Consider the following 20411-nt stretch of genomic DNA (forward strand, 5'->3'; position numbering starts at 1 on the left):
AGTGAACCATTGTGGAACCTGAATTATAAGTGCCATTGTGTTATTAATTGTGCGTTTCCTTGGTCAAATATCCCTGTAGGCATCCTGGATAGGTACACATCCCTCATCGCAGAAGGCGAACTGGGACTTAGTACTAAACAGCGGGGTGTCAGACTGAGCTAGCTTAGACGCCCCGTTGCAGAGCTCTGTGATTGGTTCGTATGTCACCCTGTGCGTCCACGCGCACTGTGAGACCTCATAGTAATGTTTGTGAATACGGGTCACTATTTCTAGCTCGGTAAAATGTAGAAGCCCGGTAGAGCCAAAATAGGGACAAACAAGGGACATCGTGGAATTTTCCACATTTTTCGTATCCTTTGTCATTCCAAGATCAACAGTATGTGGCCAGCGGACTGAGACGGTTCGCACCGTTTCCGCTGCACGGCGCCACAGGAGGGGAGGTCGTGAAATTTGTCTCGAGATACAAATGTTGTAACACATCTGTGGGCATACACTAGAGTATTAAGTAAACTAGTCCGACACGGGACTATTCCCACCTCTCGTTCCCACCACTGCAACTCCTGTGTAGCCAGGATCTACAGCTTGACTGCTAATAAATAACCAACCAGTGTAGGTTTAGTTTGTCCCGGGGGAAAGTTAAGTGTATATCTTTCTGTAGAGAATTTTAAGTGGTTGGGAAATTGGATACTGTTAATTTGGAGATTCTAGATTTGTTAGGGGCTAGGGATAAAAAACAAATTGTAAAGTGAAATTATTTACAGTTTGGATACACGTACTGTTACATCCTACTAAGTCACATTATTAAGCGGAATAGGTCATTACAACCTTTGATTTTTTTTGCAAATTGGCATCTAATACAACTTCATAAAGTTTAACTGTGTTCCATCATCCGTAGTACAACCTTTAAGCACTTTATAATAACACGACGTAATCCCAATGTTTCACTCGACATTCCCAAAAAACACGATTAAAAACCAATTAAAAACGTCTTAAGACACGTTTTAAAATAACAACACCGTTTGTATCAAAAGTGCTTACAAAAATATGCGAAATTGGTAGAAACAATTTACAACTTTATTACATTTCAATAAAAGTTAGATCATCCGCATTTTTGAGGGAACTGTGAGAAAAATACGCGAAATCATTTGGAATAAGCAATTTTGAACTTTAACACTTTCCAATAACAATCAAGTTATCCGCATTTTGGCACCAGTTGCTGGTAAAATTAATGTTATCAATTGAAACAAGCAATTTTCATCTTTATTCATTGATGATTACAGTCGCATTTGATAACATAGTGTGTGATATGGTGTTGATAAGCGAGTATTTTTTTAATTCGCTAAAGCTTGGACTACACTGTAACAAGTGTCAAAATATTGTAATTTACAGTTATGTATAATTGTCTTTCGTTAAAATAGCCTAGTAGTTTCAGATAGATTCTGGACCTCTGGAGGCCCAAGTTCGAATCCCCGTGATAACACCACGTAGCGTAGTGTCATTGTAAGCTGATTTCAGATTTATGTAAATAACTAGAAAAACAATTCCTTGATTGATTTCTATTGTGATTTTTTGATTGATTACCAAAAAATTTTTAAGTATTTCATGATTTCAGATTGAATCTTTCCTACTTCCTAAATCTACGCAATTTTTTCAGGATAGCAGCTTTGACAGCAGCTGGTTATTTTAAAACGTCATAAAAGTCATTTGTAGTGTGTCTCAAGCCTTACATAAAAAATGCACTCAGCATTATGAAAATGTTTATGAAGTTGACCAGTGCTGCTAATTTTTATGCGATAAGTAATTATTATTTTATAGCTTAATCGTACTTATCAATGGACTAAAAGGTTTTTTAAGTTAATCTTGTATGATAACATTGCATGTAACTTGCTCTACTATTGAATTACACTCTACGTATACAGATAGTCTGCTAACGGTTTTGATCTATGCCAATTTGTGCTGATACTGTGCCAATTTTCATCAAAATCTGTTCAGTAGTTTTGGCGTAACGCCTAGGTATAGGTACTATCTGGTACTATGACATATTTTGTGTGTTAAAATAAAAATAAAATAAGTACAACGAAAAAGTCAACATTATAAATAAATAAATAAAACAGTTATGTTGTTTATGATTATGTAATTAGGTCTTTTAAAAACCTTTAATGTTAGTTACAAATCCATACTTAAGTTCTTTACAGCATTAACACGTTGTTCCATACTAAGTAAGCGATACGTTAACGATTTCACACATATGCGCAAACGCATAGCATTTTATCTAAACTGCGAAATGCTATTAGTGATTGTCATTATTGTATCCATTTTCATAACATTACTGAACTTTACAAAAAACCTAAAATCAACTCAAAAATGATAGACACAAAGTGCAAATTCATTTGAACGAAAGCGTCATTTCTTTGCCGACAATGAGAAAGAGTTTTATGTAAATCCCCTTTAAGTGTACCGACGATATTGATTTTCGACCTTTCGTCTATGAAAATAGGGTTCACAGTTGATTGGATGGACGTTTGGACGTGCTATCGCGAATGGAACAAAAAGGTGCGTTTCCATTGACTACTCGACGATTTACCAATAAAAATGTAAATGGGCACATTTTTTACGCGTTATTAATACGTATGACTTGTCAGTTCGGAGTACTCGCTTTTATAAAGTTTTCAAGATATACCGAGTGATTTCACTGAGACAGAAAACAGTCATTTGGGCAAAAATTTGGTGTTTTCCACTTTGTAATTAAGTAAGTGACGGCAGAGTAGAATACATTAATTTGTCACCAACCCCTACTCTTCCCACGGCGGGAGTGTAGCGGCGGCAGCAGCGCTCTCTGAAAAACATCAATCTTTTAAACTGCGATCTCCAAACCGCCTGCCAAGCGTGGAGATTGTGGCAAAACCCTCCACTATAGTGGAGGAGGCTCATAGTCCAGCAGTGGAATGTAAAGGGCTGTTGATGCTGATGATGATGAATTAAGTAATTCACCCCCTTCTTCTTGTCGTGTCGACAACAAACCTATACAGCGTCAGCACAAAACTCCGCTACAAGAGTGGCGTTGTCAGTAGCCTTCATTAAATCTTCCTGCGTGCAGTTGTTTGGGCACGCAAGGCACGACATCATGTGCTTCGTTGACTGGGGAACACAACCTCAACCACACTTGCACTCCCAGTTTGAGCCATCCAAGAATCCCCACTTGAACAGATTGTCCTTACTACAGCCGACCTGCGTCCAAAGTCTAATAAAGACTTCCAGGTAAGCCAGGGGAGCTCATGTCCAGGTGGAGTCTCAAACATAGGGACAAAAGGGCAGGGGAGATCAGCTCTCTCACGCCATAACCTGCATCTCTCTTTTGACCGATCTTCATAGGGGGTACACTTCATTCACCCCCAAAGGGATGAAATTGGGGTCTAAAGTTTAACACGAGCGAAGCAGCGGGCAAAAACTTTATTATAATTATGTATTTTATAGAGGTAAATTTTGTGAGGTTGTAAGGAGTAATCTCTGGATCTACTGAACCGGTTTTGAAAATTATTTTACCTATAGAAAACCGCATCATTTGTAAGTATCATCATCATCATCATCTCAGCCATAGGACGTCCACTGCTGAACATAGGCCTCCCCAGCATTGGGGGCAATGCTTTCCATGTTGCACGGTTGGTAGCGGCCTGCGTCCAGCGCCTTCCTGCTACCTTTATGATATCGTCGGTCCACCTCGTATCATTGAATTTTTTAATGTAAGATAAGGCAGGTTTTTGACCGCAATCACACCTGGTGTTAAGTGAGATGCAGTCTAGGATGGTATATAGGTATCTGCCTTGTAAGTGCCTATTCACTCTCGACTTGAAAAGGCCCGGATTTTAGTGTTCAGAATTAAATTCACGCGAGCGAAGCTGCGGGAAAAAGCTAGTATGTAAAAAGGCTGTGAATCATAGTCTTAAGGACAACCTCTTAAATAGTTAACATAAAATATCTTGACTTTAGTATAATTTTACAAAACAAGTTGGTTTCTTTAGCACCGATTAATGTTGCTATGCGTACCCAGAGGATATTTAGCAACCTACGCAGTAACTTTAGTTCTGGCGCTGAATAAATAATTTTACATTAGGTAATGAATAATTAAATATCTAATAACGTAGATGTAAACTTATGTATAGAAATAAATAAGGTATTTTCTGAGTAAAATAGCAGGTAGTCAATGAATTAATATCTCGTCCATTGGTTTTAACACCTGAGTAGACGTTTTGTGCTGATAATGATCATGACGTCATAGAAGTTTGACATTAGAGATGTGACGTCAATAGATAATTTTATAACGACAGAAGAAAAAGAAGAAGACTGATGGGAAACAGACTGCTTAAGTTGGAATCAAAGTCGATTGTAAGATCGTGAAATAATTAATAATTTTGAAGAACTGAACAGTGGCAAGCAAGAAGTAGGCATTAGTTGCTAAAAAGGATTGAGTAGCAAGCAACCAAAGTAGATAATAGTAATCTGTTTGTACTGAATTTGTACAATGAACCTAGAACATAATTTATCAATAGATTCGTCCGTTTCAGTCAAAGGACGTCACTAAACGATGATTTTTTAGTTGTTTGAGGGGTGAATTCGCAAAAATATGGTTATCTGTAGGTACTCTTAAAGATGGGTCTAAAATACTATTACGTTACACTCTTTGAGTCTAGAATATCACAAACCTGTCAATTTTACACGCTTCTGTCTCGTTCTTATAAAGATATTAACTTATTTAGCATAACACAACGCTCCAACAAAACCTAGATGATTCTAAACTTCTTTCACTTAATCCAATAGACGCTATGAATCAGTACAAAACCGAACTATGATTGACTCATAATCGCGAAGCAAAATGAGAATTCTCATAAATAAAGTATGGCAATAGCAATACCAACTAAAAACATCTAAATCCACACAAATAACCGTATTACTAAAGCAGCAAAGTTTAAAATAGATGGATCGTTTGTATCTAACAGCACAAGATGGGTAGATTGAATTTTCCCTTAGCTTGAAGAGGTCGGTTTTTATGGACTTTCCTGCCTACTAAATCATACAGCGAAACGGTGTTGTGACCATGAGTTGCTGGGTAATGAGTACGGAGATAAGCGGCTGATAGTGTCTGATGGTGTGCACCAAGCTGCCAGTATGGTAATTGATGGTGCAAGACTTCAAAAAACATGTATGTAGCTCCAGAACATCGTACTATTCTTTTTAGTGAAAAATAGCACTTAATACAATCACCTATGACCTAAATTTCATTTATATTATAAAGAACGCGCTAATCTTTCGATTTGAAAAATGATTTTGGTGTTGGATAGCCCATTTATTGAGCAAGGCTATAACAATGCAGTAAGGACTTAATGACCTAATGATCATGATGGAGCCAAAGCAGTCTATTCTACTTTGATCACCCAGGTGATTAAAGTGGACTTCTCACCCGTGGATAAGATCACCTGGGTGATCACAGTGGACTTTTCACACGTGGATAAGGTAACCTGGGTGATGACAGTGGACTTCTTATCCATGGGTGATCAAAAGACACCAAAGTGACACTTGGAGTCTACTTTGATCACCTAAGGTAATCAAATCCAGGTGATCAAAGTGACATAGACCGCCAAAGCAACATCTACAATAATAATCTAAATAAGATAATTCTTACAAAACTATCGGCTACAGTTCAATCTCTTCACAGCCCAAACTCATGGTGACCGTTCATCCCAGATTACCATACAATGGCCGCCTCACGTCCTTGACTCGTTATCTATCTATCATTCGCCTTCCTATTTTGTGTTAATTCTGTATAAATACTCTTTTGTGTTTACCACTTTGAGAATGTTAGATGTTCGATACGAAAAGTGAAATTGTATTGGATGGGAACGTATTAATCTTGGCTATCTCGGATCAGTTATGACGATGTACAGATATCGAGTCTTATTTGTTTGTAATAAGGTGTTTTTTTGCAACAAAAATGTGAAGTTTGATATGCTTCTTGGATCAGATCAGTTATGACAAAATCCAGGCTAAACACAAGGTCTTATTATGTTTGAAATAAGTACGAATTTAGCACTAAATGAAAATGTCTCGCACTTCTGCGGATGTAATGGATGAGATACGCGATTCAATTTCCACGTATCGGACCAGTTTTTTAATTAATTTGCGCTGGGACTAATTATGTCTGCTAAATTTATGGCTTTCCGGTCATTTTGAGATAGGAAAGTGCTAAAATCTGGTTGAAAAGTTGGGAAAGATTAATCTAATGATGGGCGGGAAGCACCTGGATGAGGGCAGTGCAGGACCGGTCGTTGAGGAAATCCTTGGGGGAGGCCTTTGTCCAGCAGTGGACGTCATTTGGCTAGAACGAACGAACGAATGAACGCAGCTTTCAGCGTTTATTAATAGTTCTTGCAACTCACGAAGGCGAGTGAGCTTCACTTGTGTGTGTACGTGTACATGCACATAACGATAGTGTAATGTCTATCAAGACTTTTGAAAAACGAACAGTAGCGAGCCACCACACGTGTAAAGTTCACTCGCCTTCGTGAATTGCAACAATTATTGTCTTTTAATATTTGTTCTACTGAAGATAACATTATAATTTACTCGAAATTGCCTCTAAGTTCACCCAAATTGCCTCTAAGTTCACCCAAATTGCCTCAGTTTCCACTTTCACTACCACACCCTGTTTTCCATCGATCTACAATGTATCGATCCATCGATCAGCATCAGGACACGTCACCTCCAGATCGCCGACAAAGTTATAGACAGTATTACGAACGGGATATTACTTAGATATCTTTTGAATCAACGATTAGTTCTTTATTGCTCCCGTGGATGCTTCCTTTTCGTAATTTGAATTAAAATAGAACTGATTTATCTTTTTCACTGTTAGAGTTTATTTTTATATACGTTGCAGTTCAATGACTTATACTTTGAGGTCCACGTTTGTGCTCATAATTATAAACCTATGCCTATTTTTCATAATAAAAATTCGCAAAAAGTAAATAAAATTACTGTCATCCGCACTTTATCTACTATTCTATAAAAGCGAAATGGCACTGACTTCACTCACTCACTCATCAAGAAATCTCAGAACCTACAAGTGCTAGGAGTCTCAAATTTTGCATGGGGGTTCCTTTTAGAACGCAGGTGCACAATAAGACGGGATTTTGCAAAATTCAACTCCTAAGGGGGTAAAACGGATTCACGCGTACGAAGTCGTGAGTGGCTGCTAATATAAAATAGAAGTCACAAAAACAAAAATCAATACATCTACAGTCGACACTATGTTGAAATCACTCACTAACATTGCAGCTGGACTATAATTTAAAATTTTACACGCCTCATTTCGACGTTAACTAGTAAAAAAGATATTTCCAAGTTTGCTATTAAATAAATGGGTCCAATCACAAGTCACAGAAGGAACACAGCGTTTTCAACACGACATCCTGTTCGACCCGTTTCGTCTAGAGTTTATATAAATTCTAATCCCAACTAATATTATAAATGCGAAAGTAACTCTGTCTGTCTGTCTGTCTGTCTGTCTGTTACGCTTTCCCGCTTAAACCTCGCAACCGATTATGATGAAATTTGGCATAGAGATAGTTTGAGTCCCGGGAAAGAACATAGGATAGTTTTTATCCCGGTTTTTGAAACAGGGACGCGCGCGATAAAGTTTTTCTGTGACAGACAAAATTCCACGCGGGCGAAGCCGCGGGCGGAAAGCTAGTAACTATATAAATGTACTAGCGGCCGCCCGCGACTTCGTACGCGTAGATCCCGTTTTACCCCCTTCATCTATCTTACGCGGTTTAGATTTTTTCATACAAATGTTTTTTCCCGCTAACTATATTTTATTATAAATTTTACCAAGGATCCCTAATTTTTTTCAAAATGAAATGTAGCCTATGTCAAATTGGAAGAATGTAGCATTCTATTGGTGAAAGATTTTTTTAAATCGGCCCAGTACTTTTTGAGCCTATTCATTACAAACATACAAACATACAAAAATAGGTACAAATCTTTCCTCCTTATAATATTAGTGTAGATTTAAAATTAGAATACTAGTTTTAGTTTCATTTATTATAGTTGTAGCAATTCACGAAGGCGAGTGAGCTTTACATGTGTGGTGGCTCGCTACTGTTCGTTTTTCAAAAGTTTTGACAGACATTACACTATCGTTATGTGCATGTACACGTACACACACAATTAAAGCTCACTCGCCTTCGTGAGTTGCAAGAACTGTACTTGGTTCTTTGGTTTCACTAAAGGCTGGTTCCCGGAAACCTCCCGTTTTTTGGAAGAACTGTTTTATTGCAGAATCCGTTTAGTAGTATACATGTTTTGATAATAATATAATCGTTTACAAAAACATCCCGTTTGCAGTGTTCCGCAAAAAACCGTCGATGACACGATAGTACAGTTTTGCGGGATCAGTGTACCTACCATGAGTTTACGTTAAGTGTACTCGCTAGCGAGTACGTCAAAAATCTCTATGAAGATTTTGTTTCTTAAAAGTAGCCGCTATGGGCGCTGCACAATATGTCATACAATTAATGTCATTTTTTTACGCAGTCGCTAGCGAGCACATCTAACGTAAACTCGTGGTAAGCACACTGCACTGCTTTACTGGATTTCGTAAAACTGGGTTGCCGTGAGTCAATAACTACGATTATTATTATTAGGTCATTAATTCTGACACCAGTTTCCTACATCTATTGATACTTCATAGAAAGAATCATACTCATAAGCTGAGTTTTAACGGTAACAATAACAATAACCGGTGTTTTTTGTATGGAGTTTGACAGTTTTTTGACGTTTGTCAAAGTTAAATTAAGATGGTGAAACCCAGCCTTAAAAGTTTTTTTTTATATTCATCACTTCCCTGCTGGGAATCGAATCCATAACCAATGGATTAAGACCTTAATTTTTGTTATACAATAGAAATCGATAACTGTGTATTTTGAATTTTTGACCTGCCTTATAATAAACAGTGACGTCACATCGCTATTATTATGAAAGTACATCATTCAATGAGGGTTTTCGCGATTGAAAAATCCGCCAGATGGCAATACGTAGACGGGAGGTCCAAATGCTGCATGATTGTTGGATTTTGACATATCTGTCAATGTCATGTCAAAAATAACCAATCATGCAGCATTTGGACTTTGCGTCTACGTATTGCCATCTGGCGGATTTTTCAATCGCGAAAACCCTNTGAAAAATCCGCCAGATGGCAATACGTAGACGGGAGGTCCAAATGCTGCATGATTGTTGGATTTTGACATATCTGTCAATGTCATGTCAAAAATAACCAATCATGCAGCATTTGGACTTTGCGTCTACGTATTGCCATCTGGCGGATTTTTCAATCGCGAAAACCCTCATTAAAATTGTATATTAGTATTTTAGGTCCTTTTCACTTATACACGTCCCAAATATAGCTTGCCCTACCACCATTTCGGGACAACATATGGGCTGGAGCTGAGAAGAAGTGGCGGAAGAAATCACGCCCGTTCACAAACGATGCTTGCTTAAGTGAAGCAGCAAATCGAACGCACAGCGTTGAATAGATGTGATTGGTTCCTGTGTGGTGATTGGTTCCTGTGCGTCCACGCGCACTGTGAGACCTCATAGTAATGTTTGTGAATACGGGCGTATATCACCTTTACGAAGACGATGTTTAATGAAAGTATGTGTTTTAGTTCTATTATTTAATAGCAATAAGTAATTAAAACTTAGTTTAATTATCCAAAACACATTTTGTTACTTAATCGTAAAAAAACTAATTTAACCAAATGTCAAATGTATAAAAACTAGATTTTATTAAAAAAGTCGTAGAAAATTCTAGTTCAACCACAACTAAAGTAAAAACCGTTATTTATTTATATCTTTATAGCACTTTCGACTTCAAAGAACGCCGCGGTATTAACGAGTATTTTAATTATTATTAAAATGATATAGATCGAGTCTTCTGTTAATTACTGTCTAATATACGAAGGAACTTATTTATCTAGGCAAAGGATACGCCACAAAGATACGTTTTGCGATTAAAACTGTCTCAGGCTTGCGATTTCTTTACCGAGATAACATTAGGGCTGTGTCTTGTGGCAATTTTTTATAATCCATTTACAGTAAATTAGTTTAGATTCGATTTCAGTAAAATTTTACGTATTGAAAAAAAAAATGTTACAGAGTCGCATCTGTAACATTTTTTTTTTAATCGCATCTGTAACATTTAGTCGCAAGTCGCAAGTTTGTGGGGTAACGACTAGTTGCAAACTCATTATCAAAGTTAGATATCGGATTAATTAAACCGCTAATTAAGGGTTTAAGTTTAGAACTAAGTTATGTGAAGTTTTTCCAAGTTACAAATGTCGATGCTTTCGTTTTAATTGCTTTTGAGTTCTTCAATCATTAATTAATGCATCATTAATGGGTTCGAATTCTTTAAAAGGGGGAATAGGAAATGCAAAAGGGAGTCTATGAAAGAGATCATAATATTGACACAAAAAAGTTATTGCTATAGCTCTATTTGTATTAAAACTGTGATTGAACGCAATCCGCGAGAACCTTAAAAAACCTAACCCTGGCGGATAATAAATATTAAAAAGAACAATGTCATAATTTGTCATTAATTTTGCCTCACTAAATTCCACAATAAAAAAGTTGATACAATTATATTAGGATACTGGCCGAAAATTATCAAATTTAAAAAATAGCAATGATGGCTTAGTTTCTGTATTTGAAAATTAAAATGTGTTCTAAAATTCGTTTTGTTTTTTTCTTTAGTTACTTTGTTTATGGCATCATGTGGTTTACAATACAAATAGCCAGAGCCATCTATCTTCAGTCTACTTATTATCAAAATATCACAATAAGTTTTTCTAAATTTTTAAACATTAGGTACTAAAATACTCAAGTTACAACCTTCTTCACAATATTCAGTACATGCAACGCTCCAGGCCACCCATACAAATAAAAACACCGGACTTATTTTGCCAGATTCAAAGGAAGTATAAATCCTTGACTTGCATAGATTTTATTATGATTGCAGAAGCATATCGCTTGAAATATATCTTATTGAATATACCGTCACGCCTACTAGGAGCTGTTTGTGCAAACAAGAAGCTGTACATGCGCAGATAAAAGTCGTAACTGATAACGGTTGCCGTTATTTTTAACGGTATTATGATTCAGGTAATGCAAATGCATTCACGTTGACAGTGGAGATATTATTTATTAGACTAATTCCTATTTATATTTCGACTGATAGAAATTATCGAGGGTTTATCAGTATTTTCTGTCTGTGATATTTAAGTAGGTACCTTTACTTCGAGTAATTGATTCATCAAAGGACTTTGTGGCTTGGTATAATGACATCAAATCTTTTAGTTTTGATGATCAATTTTAGCTGCAGGCTGGATGAACTATATTTAAGCTGAGTGATATTCTGTTAAATTGGGATTTCTTAGTATTTTTTTTACTGACTTTTTAATTACATGATCTCTTTCAGACGACCCAGGGAGAAATAGTTATTTCAGAATCTCTTTTTCTTTATTAAAGAGCAGGCTATAGAGCGCAGCGCGATTGAATACGGCCAGATCATAATTTTCATATGACTAAAGCTGGCAGTGAATTCCAGTCGTGGCTGTTACTATTTTATAGAAGTTAGTAAATTATTTTTAAATCTTACAGCTTTTGTATGTGATGATACCAGCCCCGGTCGGGTAGTTAAACGTTAACGAGGGACAGGTGGCGCCACACTCGCTAACTGGTCAAATAGGTCGTCCGCCGTCCTTGCAGGTTTTACTTTTAAACCTCTGGTATCGGATTAAGTACTTTTTTAATGGATATTGCATAATACCAAGGCTGGGTTTCGCCATCTTCATTTAACTATTATAACAAACGTCATACGTTTGTCAAATGACAAAAACACCAGTTATGGTTATAGTTACGGTTAAAGTATGATGGTGCAGCTTCAGCCTAAGGTAACTAGGGTTCATAGTGTTTTAAGTAGGTTACTTTTAAATAATTTCTCAAATCGAGAATCGAACCAAGGATACATTGAGATATCCAAACATCGAGTAGGTTGAATCACTAATAAAAACTAGGTAAACCACAATTGGAAAATTGTCCCAATCAATCTACGTTTCAGATACATCGTCCATCTCAATTGTTTTAGATAAAGACGACAGAGACAGCAATTATCGACAATTGACAATTCCGACTTGACCCAATTTAAAACACTTTTCGAATTCTTTTTATTGGTATGAAGTTGTAACAAAAGAATACCGTTAAAAATACTTTTTGATAAAAAAGTACTGGCCATTTAATTTTATTATCTTTAACATCGTGTCGTGTGAACTATCCGCATTAATTTAAAATCAAACAATTGAATTTGGAACGTTCGAATCGACAGCAGTCAATGGCTGAAAAGGCGCGAACCACAAAAAAAGAACGCAGAAGCCATGCCACTTTAACGGAAGCCGTTCTTTTTTTAAATATCGAATCTTTTTTAGGACAATTGTTTTTAAATTGCAAGTCATGGCATTTGACGAGCGCCCATTGGCCGCGGAGTGGTGTTTGACAGCCAATCGCGGGCGGGTGTTTGAAATCGGAAAGTCACGTTTCTTAACGTCTGAATAGGTGACTGAGCGTTTTGGCGGTAGCGCTATTGGTTCGGCTTCTATTTTATGTATCTAACTGCAGTTATGAAAGAAAAAAAACAGTAGTCTGCCTATTAGACTGCGGCGTATTAATTTTAATTGTCATAGTACACTAACTTACGATTAGTGTAACTTATTTCAATCACTAACTGCCAAAAAGTAGATTTAGTTATAGCTCAAGACGCAAAAGTTACAAAATTTACAACGAATTTGGATAAGATCCTATGAAAGCCCCTAAAACTAGAGATGACTCAGATGTTGAGTTATTTCCTGTTAAGATTCCATGCGTTACAAGATTTAAAGAAATATCGAAAAACCACAAAACTACAACAACAGCTTTAGATTTGCCACGCTTTTAACATCTCTGATTAATCAGTTTATGGTTTGGTGATTTTAATCTATTTTTCCTGATCAAAAACTAAATTTTTATTCGTGTTGTTTTGTCTTGGCCAACAAAAAAAAATTGGAAATTCAAGTTTTTATGCCTTTGCCTAAAATGTCGTAATCATTAATTTTTAATATCCGACCATAAACACATTTATTCCATAGCGTACCAAAACTGGCACACGGACCGTGTCATAGTTTCCCACAAAAATTCTCCGTACGATCCGACACGCCTCTTTCGTTTCGTAATAATTAAAGAAACCTAATCAACGCTTGAAATTATATTTACCGTGGTCGGATTGCTTTAAAACAGTTTTTTTCCTTTTATTTTTTTGAAGTTTTGAAGTTCACAAACCTCTTTAGGACATAAAAAGTAGGTAGGTACTGGCAACGTTATAAAATTAGTGTATTTTTAATCTACGCCAGCTTTTTGAAATCGACGAGTTCCATGAATCGAACGTCAATTTTCGAATTTGAAATTCGAATGACTTCTTCGTAATTATCTGTACTGGCACAAATCATAGACAAGCAAGTCCGATTCTAATTTTGAAAAGCAAAACTAAAGCCCCACGCAAGGAGGTAAAAAACCTCATTTGATGACCAGCCGACAGCATGATGGATGGCGCTACCGGTTCGAATCAGAACCTGTGACGAATGTATTAGGTATGGGAGTGCGATGACGAAATGCGTTTTTTTTCCACGCAAAGGAGTTGTGACTTATGACGCTCAATTTATTTTATGTCGTTCTGTGCGTAAGGTGGGAGCTGGACACAGTGGACAGATTAAATAACCATCTTTTTTTACAAAAAAGGAATTCAGCCAGTTTTTATAGATGTGGAGATATAAAACGTTTTCAATTTTAATTCAAAAGCTCGTTATTTTGATAACTTATTCATTTTGAAGTTAAGTACTTGGGGAAAAGGTAAAAAGCAAAAAGACACGTATAAAATTATTCCGTATAACATAAAATAAAATCTTGCAGAAAAGTTAAAATGCTATTTTAACACTGTGTAGGTACTCTAATTAGATATGAAATGAATGTGTAGTATGAATGAAGCTGACATTTCAGGGGTAGTCAGCAAGAACAACCTAACAAAGTAATGCAAAATCCCAATCGCATAATCGTAAGCTGGGCTCAATCAATCATGAAGCGAGACAAAAAACATAATCCACCTGACCTTAAGAGTTAGAACGAGAAAAAAACATCGAGCGCAACGCTAGAGAAAACAATAGATCATAAACAGCACCTAAGACAAATGCTTTGATTTATTAACTGTCGCAAAAAGGTATAACGCAATGCAAAAACAACTTAAAGTCAACACAGTAGAGTTGGCATTGGTGCGGGTAGTTACAAAGTCTTAATCGAGTTCTAGGTAGCATGTTGGTAGAGTTTTTGTTAGGAACAGCCCGGAATCGTATGGGGTTCTATTCCGCTTTTTTCGATAGAACGTAGAATCGAATCGAGACACGGTTGGTGGCGTAGTGATGTTTTATTTCAATTTGTCGTAGCAAAATATCGATAAAAGTCATGTAAAAATGTCGTAAGTAACATTTTTTTTGTCATTTACGGCATTTTTTTTTATTTACTTAAAAAATTAGTTGATTTTTTTTTGGTTTGTGTGCAGTGTATTTAACTGTCTCTACAGTATTCTGCACTTAATGCAAATACAGAATATTTTATTAAAAAGATATCCATTTCAATAAATGTTACAACTAGTCAATTATTAAAAAAAGTGATTAAATGTAATTTCACACTGCAAAAACTAATACAGCGCATAACATTACAACTGTATAATATTATAAATCATATTAACTGTATTCAAATTACAATCATAATGTAGTAAACATTATTCTTTCGACTAATAAAGTTGTATCATTAAGTCCAATCTGCATGCGTTTCGTTTTACATAATTATGAAAATTAATACCATTTAGCGTACTTAATTGGGATTATTAGCTATCTACACTCACGATAATAACTTCGATTTGCTACTGATACTAATTGGTGGATCAATAATATTATTGTTGAGCTAAATGGACCCTTTTTGAACATTATAGCAAATTATTGCTGACAGAATCATACTTTGAAAAAGAAACTTACGCCCGTATTCACAAACATTACTGTGATGCCTCACAGTGTGCGTGGACGCTCAGGGTGAAGCACGAACCAAGAACAGTGTTCTATTCAACGCCGTGCGTGCAATTTTGCTGCTTCAGTTAAGCAAGCATCGTTTGTGAATATGGGTGTTAGTTCATACAGTGTTGTCAGTTGTGGGTATTATGTTATGGGTATTACGAAATGTAGAGAGGCAACAGGATTATTAAAAAAAATACCAGTTACTTGATAATTACTGCTAACCTATAAGCATTGCAAGCCTCTGAGTGCAATGACTCATGCTTGAAAATGTCTTAAATCTGCCTGATCGAATTATAATACAAACTATAATAACTAGAGTAATTTTCAAACAACGTCAATTAGTATAAATTACTTAATAATGTAAAATAAGTTACATCGATAAAATTATCGACACAGTAGCAGCACTAGCAAATATCGATGCGGGCTCATCAAAGTGCGGCTCACAGACAATAACTGAGAAATATTAAATTATAATAAAATTAACTCTACCTTACTTTTTATACCGTTACCGATTCACGAGTAACGCAACGTTGGATGCGGCAATACATCATTTTGTAATTCGTAATTCGAGTTTGACCAAATAATGATAATGGAATATAAATAATTATTTACGAAATTATACTTTGGAGGTTTGTTTTGGGAAAATAAATGAGAGTGCAATCTGCTACAAAAACGAATTAATTCAAATTCTTATAAAAAAAGTAGAGCTGAGTTGTATTGTATCATCTAACCGGTGTTTTTGTATGGAGTTTGACAGATTTTTGACGTTTGTTAATAGCTAAAGAAAGATGGTGTCATCCAAGGTAAGTGTTTTCATCAATCATTGAGTTAATCTTTGAAAAAGGTGGCCCTAGAAGAAAATGTAGAGAAGACGTAGAGATTATTTTTGTATAAGAACCTCATGATATTTTTTGATTTATTCTAAAAATCAACGACACGCATGTCAAAAATCAAAGGCACAAAAAGTCAACGCCTTTGTCCTAAAAAAAAGCAAACCAATGCTACCAACATAATACCGCATCCAAAGCTTCAACGCTCGCCTCCCACGGAACCACTCCGAACATGATCAGTACATACAACGATTATTCATTCTGCACGGCGACACATGACGAATCAATCGGACGCGAGTCCGATTGGACGTATCCGAACGTGTGTGCTTGGCGGGAGACGCCATGACAGTTTTGTTGTCTATGCCCATTATGAGCTAATGGTAATTCGAATTTGGAAGCTTGTGTTTTGTATTTGAAAATTTGAAAAAATAACCTTTTGAAATCTTTAAGCGAGGTTTAGACTAGTAATAAAACTAGCAGAAGTTCTCTTGTCACAGCTAGTGGTAAACAGCTTGCGGAAGTCAACTTCTGCAAGTTTTATTGCTAGTCTAATCCTCGCTTTAGTGAGGTAAACACAGTAAAAAGCAACCAAGTACCTACTACTTTTTCCTGTTACTAAAACGCTTTTCAGTAAAGAGACCTCAATATGATAAAAAAATAAGTAAGACATTTTAGTATCAGTCTATTCATTAGTAGGGCATCCTGGTCAGTTCTTACTCAATAATTAGACATAGACAGACACCTATATTAATAATGGACGTGTCTAAATCTGGACTGAGTAAAAAACAACAAAGCATTATCGACCCACCGAAAGTAGAACACTTTTTTCCTTACGAAATATTTAAAAAAAGACAGCCACACCGCTTATCCGCACATAGCAATTATGTCACAAACCTAACAATTAAACCACATATGTGTGCCGGCTTTATTTTTTATCTTTCCAATCTCTACCGTCTAAAATTAGACTTTATCTTGTGCTTTTAAAACACAAATTCCGTCACCACAATCGACAGCAGACGCAGATTATCAAACGTATAATTAAAAAGTTATTTTTTTCCGTTGTCACTACTGCTTCTTGAAATTTTAGTCTATGGTTTTGATGAATCGATTTTTAGTGAGGGGGAAATGTCGTTTTCGTAATGGCGGACGTGAATAATGATGAAATATTTCAATTATTTTTGCGGTTGAGGTATGCTACGTATCGTATGAGTGATAAGGCGAATTCCTTTTTTTGCGGGTAAAGCAAACGCAACGGTAAGGTGGGGTGGGGGTTAGCAGCTTGGGGGAATGTCTGATGCATTGTAACCTTGAGGAAGACACATTTAGCATAATCTTGTCTAATTAATTGTTGAGTATCGTTTAAAGTTTTGTACTAAGACAAAAACATCCGTAATAACGCCACCTAGGTACTCCTGTATGAAGCGACACTTAGATAGAAATCTACACTCAAAAATAGATAATAGAATTAAAATTCAACCAATTACATACCTAGTTCGATTTCTTAATGAGATTTTTGCTTGAGAATTCTTCATTTCATAGTATAAAACAAAGTCTCTACTAAATGTCTGTCCCTATGTATGCTTAGATCTTTAAAACTACTTTTCTGATTTTGATGCGGTTTTGTTAATAGATAGAATGATTAAAGAGAAATTATCTGTAAAAAGTACAGACTTAAGAAAAGCTGAAGCTAAAAAACCTCAATTCAGAAACCGTGCCTTAATTTCTTAGATATTTTATTGAGGTTGTTACAAGTTTTTAGCTCTTTTATTAAGAAAAGATCACACTTAAGTAGAGTATATGAGCACGCATGAGCTAAAACCCTCAATTCAGAAACCGTGCCTTAATTTCTTAGATATTTTTCGAGTTTTCTACAAGTTTTTTTTGCTCTATTATCATAATGAAAGTTCAACTTACCTGAGTCTGCGTCAGCCCCAAGCTAGCCGCTAACTCGGCCCTCTCTGGGAGGGCGAGGTACTGTGTCCTCTGGAACCGCCTGTTGAGCTGTTGAAGCTGGAGGCTGGAGTATATCGTGCGGGGCTTCCGCATCTTCTTGCCCTTGCCGTTCACTCGGAGCCCGGGGTCGTCGGAGAGCCCGCATTTTTCTGGAAGAGGGCAGAAGGTTAGGTGAAGGTTTGAGGGAGTGATAAAAAGTTTTGAAGGTTTGACGAGTTTGTAACTTGTGTCATACGTTTCTTTAAGATATAATTATAAGCCTAGGTGAGGAATAGGTCTAGTGAAATGCTGTTTTCGATACAAAAGTGCAATAGTTATTTTTTTTGGGCACACTACCTACTATTGATCTCATTGTGAAAGTTGGCCTGGTAGAGAAATAGGTCTAGTGAAATACTGTTGTGAATCTTTGAAATAGTAAATCTTTTTCGGTCACTTTAATGTTGATCTCATAGTAAAAAGTTGTTTAATCATGATTAGATTAGATCTCTACCTGAAAACTTGACTATTATTTAAGTTACCCACAATGTTTACAAAATACAAGTGTCCAAAGTATTGATAGTTTAAACAGAGGCGTTTCCGTTATAAGTTATTGACGAATAAAGGATTTGAAAATGAACTCAACACACATCACTATTTTCGCACAAAAGCTTAGGTAGGATTTGCTATAGTGTTAGATTTGATGCTTTATGTCACATTTGTTGCGATATAATCTGCTGGTACGTAATAAATTCGTTGCAAGAAGTCACGACGGATCGTGATTCCAATTATATGCAACCTTGAAAAAAACATACGGGTCGAATTGAGAACCTCCTCCTTTTTTGAAGTCGGTTGATAAGTCAAACTCCTATCGCAAACATTCTTGTCTATGACCGAATTCCGAATTTAAATTCAAAAAGTTCCACAGCAGTACCAACCCGAAAATTTAAAGTCGACCACGTTCGGAAACCACACCCCGCGATAAATCAACAAACACAAAACGTAAGTAATAAATCCACAATATAAATATTCAAGCCATACGATGCTTGTGAAGGCTCTCCATCCATTTTGTAAAATATATGAAAGCGACTTGCTACTTGATAATAGTCAGTGGTAACTTGTAATTAGGGGTCTTATATCGCAACTTCGGATCGGAGCCGACACCCGCTTTTGGCGGCGAGGTGAGGTATCCGAACGTGCACGTTTTTGAATTTCGAACGCGTGTCTTGTTTGTTTTTATGGCGTTCTGAAATCTTGGAAATTTTATCTCGGTGCTTTTTTTTATAAATGGCCAGATACAACTTTTTTCCGATCACCCTTTTGTTAAGATCGGCGGTGATCATGTCGTGACAGAATGATGTCTTCTTGTCTTTTTTAAATGGACATCACCAATTATCTGATGTTGGGTAAACAGAATTACTCAAAATAACGAAGATATAAACTTTTACAGAACATTTACAGATGTCACGAATGATTTTAATTTAAGTTATAGTATTGGTCATTGTATTTAGTATACAAATTCAAATTTAATAAAGAACGAATTTGGACTTTTATTTTTATGTACAAAAATGGCGCGCTTTTTTCCCGCCATTTCGATTTGTCACTTCTGACACTTTATTTCTTAATTCCACAGACTACCAAATGCAAATGCATGCTATGCATCCTTTCCGCCACAAATCTAGATATGCAAAACCTAAACGTAAGCGTCATTTATCAAAATGCAGTTATGTAAGGAAATAATGAGCGTATTTGTTTTGGTTAGGCGAACCGGCAATTAAAAACGGTGTGAAACTTTTTGTTTATGTGTTCGTAACATTCATTAGGATTAGAAACTCTTTGATTAATTTGAGGAAGCGTTTTATTTTTATTTTGGCGACCTGTTTTTTTCCATGAAACTTTTTTGACTTTACATAGGATTGCTAATTACTTTTAAATTGTTTGATCTCAAACAGAATCCAACAAACGTATTCACAAACATTACTATGAGGTCTCACAGTGCGCGTGGACGCACAGGGTCACACATGAACCAATCACAGAGCTCTATTCAACGCTGTGCGTTCGATTTGCTGCTTCACTTGGTTGGTAGAGTTAATAAAATAGGTTATTTCAGCAACAGCTAGGAACATTTATCGTCTGTCCATTGGGCAAGCGATTGAAAAACTCGATTTCTCTACATTTTTTGCATTCTTGGTTGATTTACATTCTCTTCGGTCTAGTTTTATTAGTTTTCGATTCCTTTTGAGTCACATTTTCTCGAACAAATGGCTGATAGCCAGAAAGTCTCCGAAAATCAGCTTTTATTTATTTATTGGTTAGATTTGATATTTTATTTGAAAGATAATATATCATTAATGTATAGCTGTTTGATAGCTGTCTGTAACTCTATCTAGCGTTTAACTTTACCAAACGTAGTTTCCACATCCAAAACCACGTCTCGTCAAACCTTCCC

At 36.2% G+C, this 20411-nt stretch overlaps 1 protein-coding gene across 1 annotated transcript in view; it reads right to left on the minus strand.

Annotated features, from left to right (window-relative positions):
- Positions 1-17938: 17938 nt before the first annotated feature.
- The window catches only part of Dll (homeotic protein distal-less), a 35597-nt gene continuing 33124 nt past the window's right edge, over positions 17939-20411 (minus strand). Inside the window, exon 3 of the mRNA XM_028303922.1 lies at positions 17939-18135. Coding sequence (XP_028159723.1) covers positions 17939-18135 — 197 coding nt within the window. The remainder of the gene's footprint in view (positions 18136-20411) is intronic.

Source organism: Ostrinia furnacalis, unplaced genomic scaffold, assembly GCF_004193835.3.
Source record: "Ostrinia furnacalis isolate ACB-3 unplaced genomic scaffold, ASM419383v2 OfSCF1319, whole genome shotgun sequence".
NCBI lineage: Eukaryota > Metazoa > Arthropoda > Insecta > Lepidoptera > Crambidae > Ostrinia > Ostrinia furnacalis.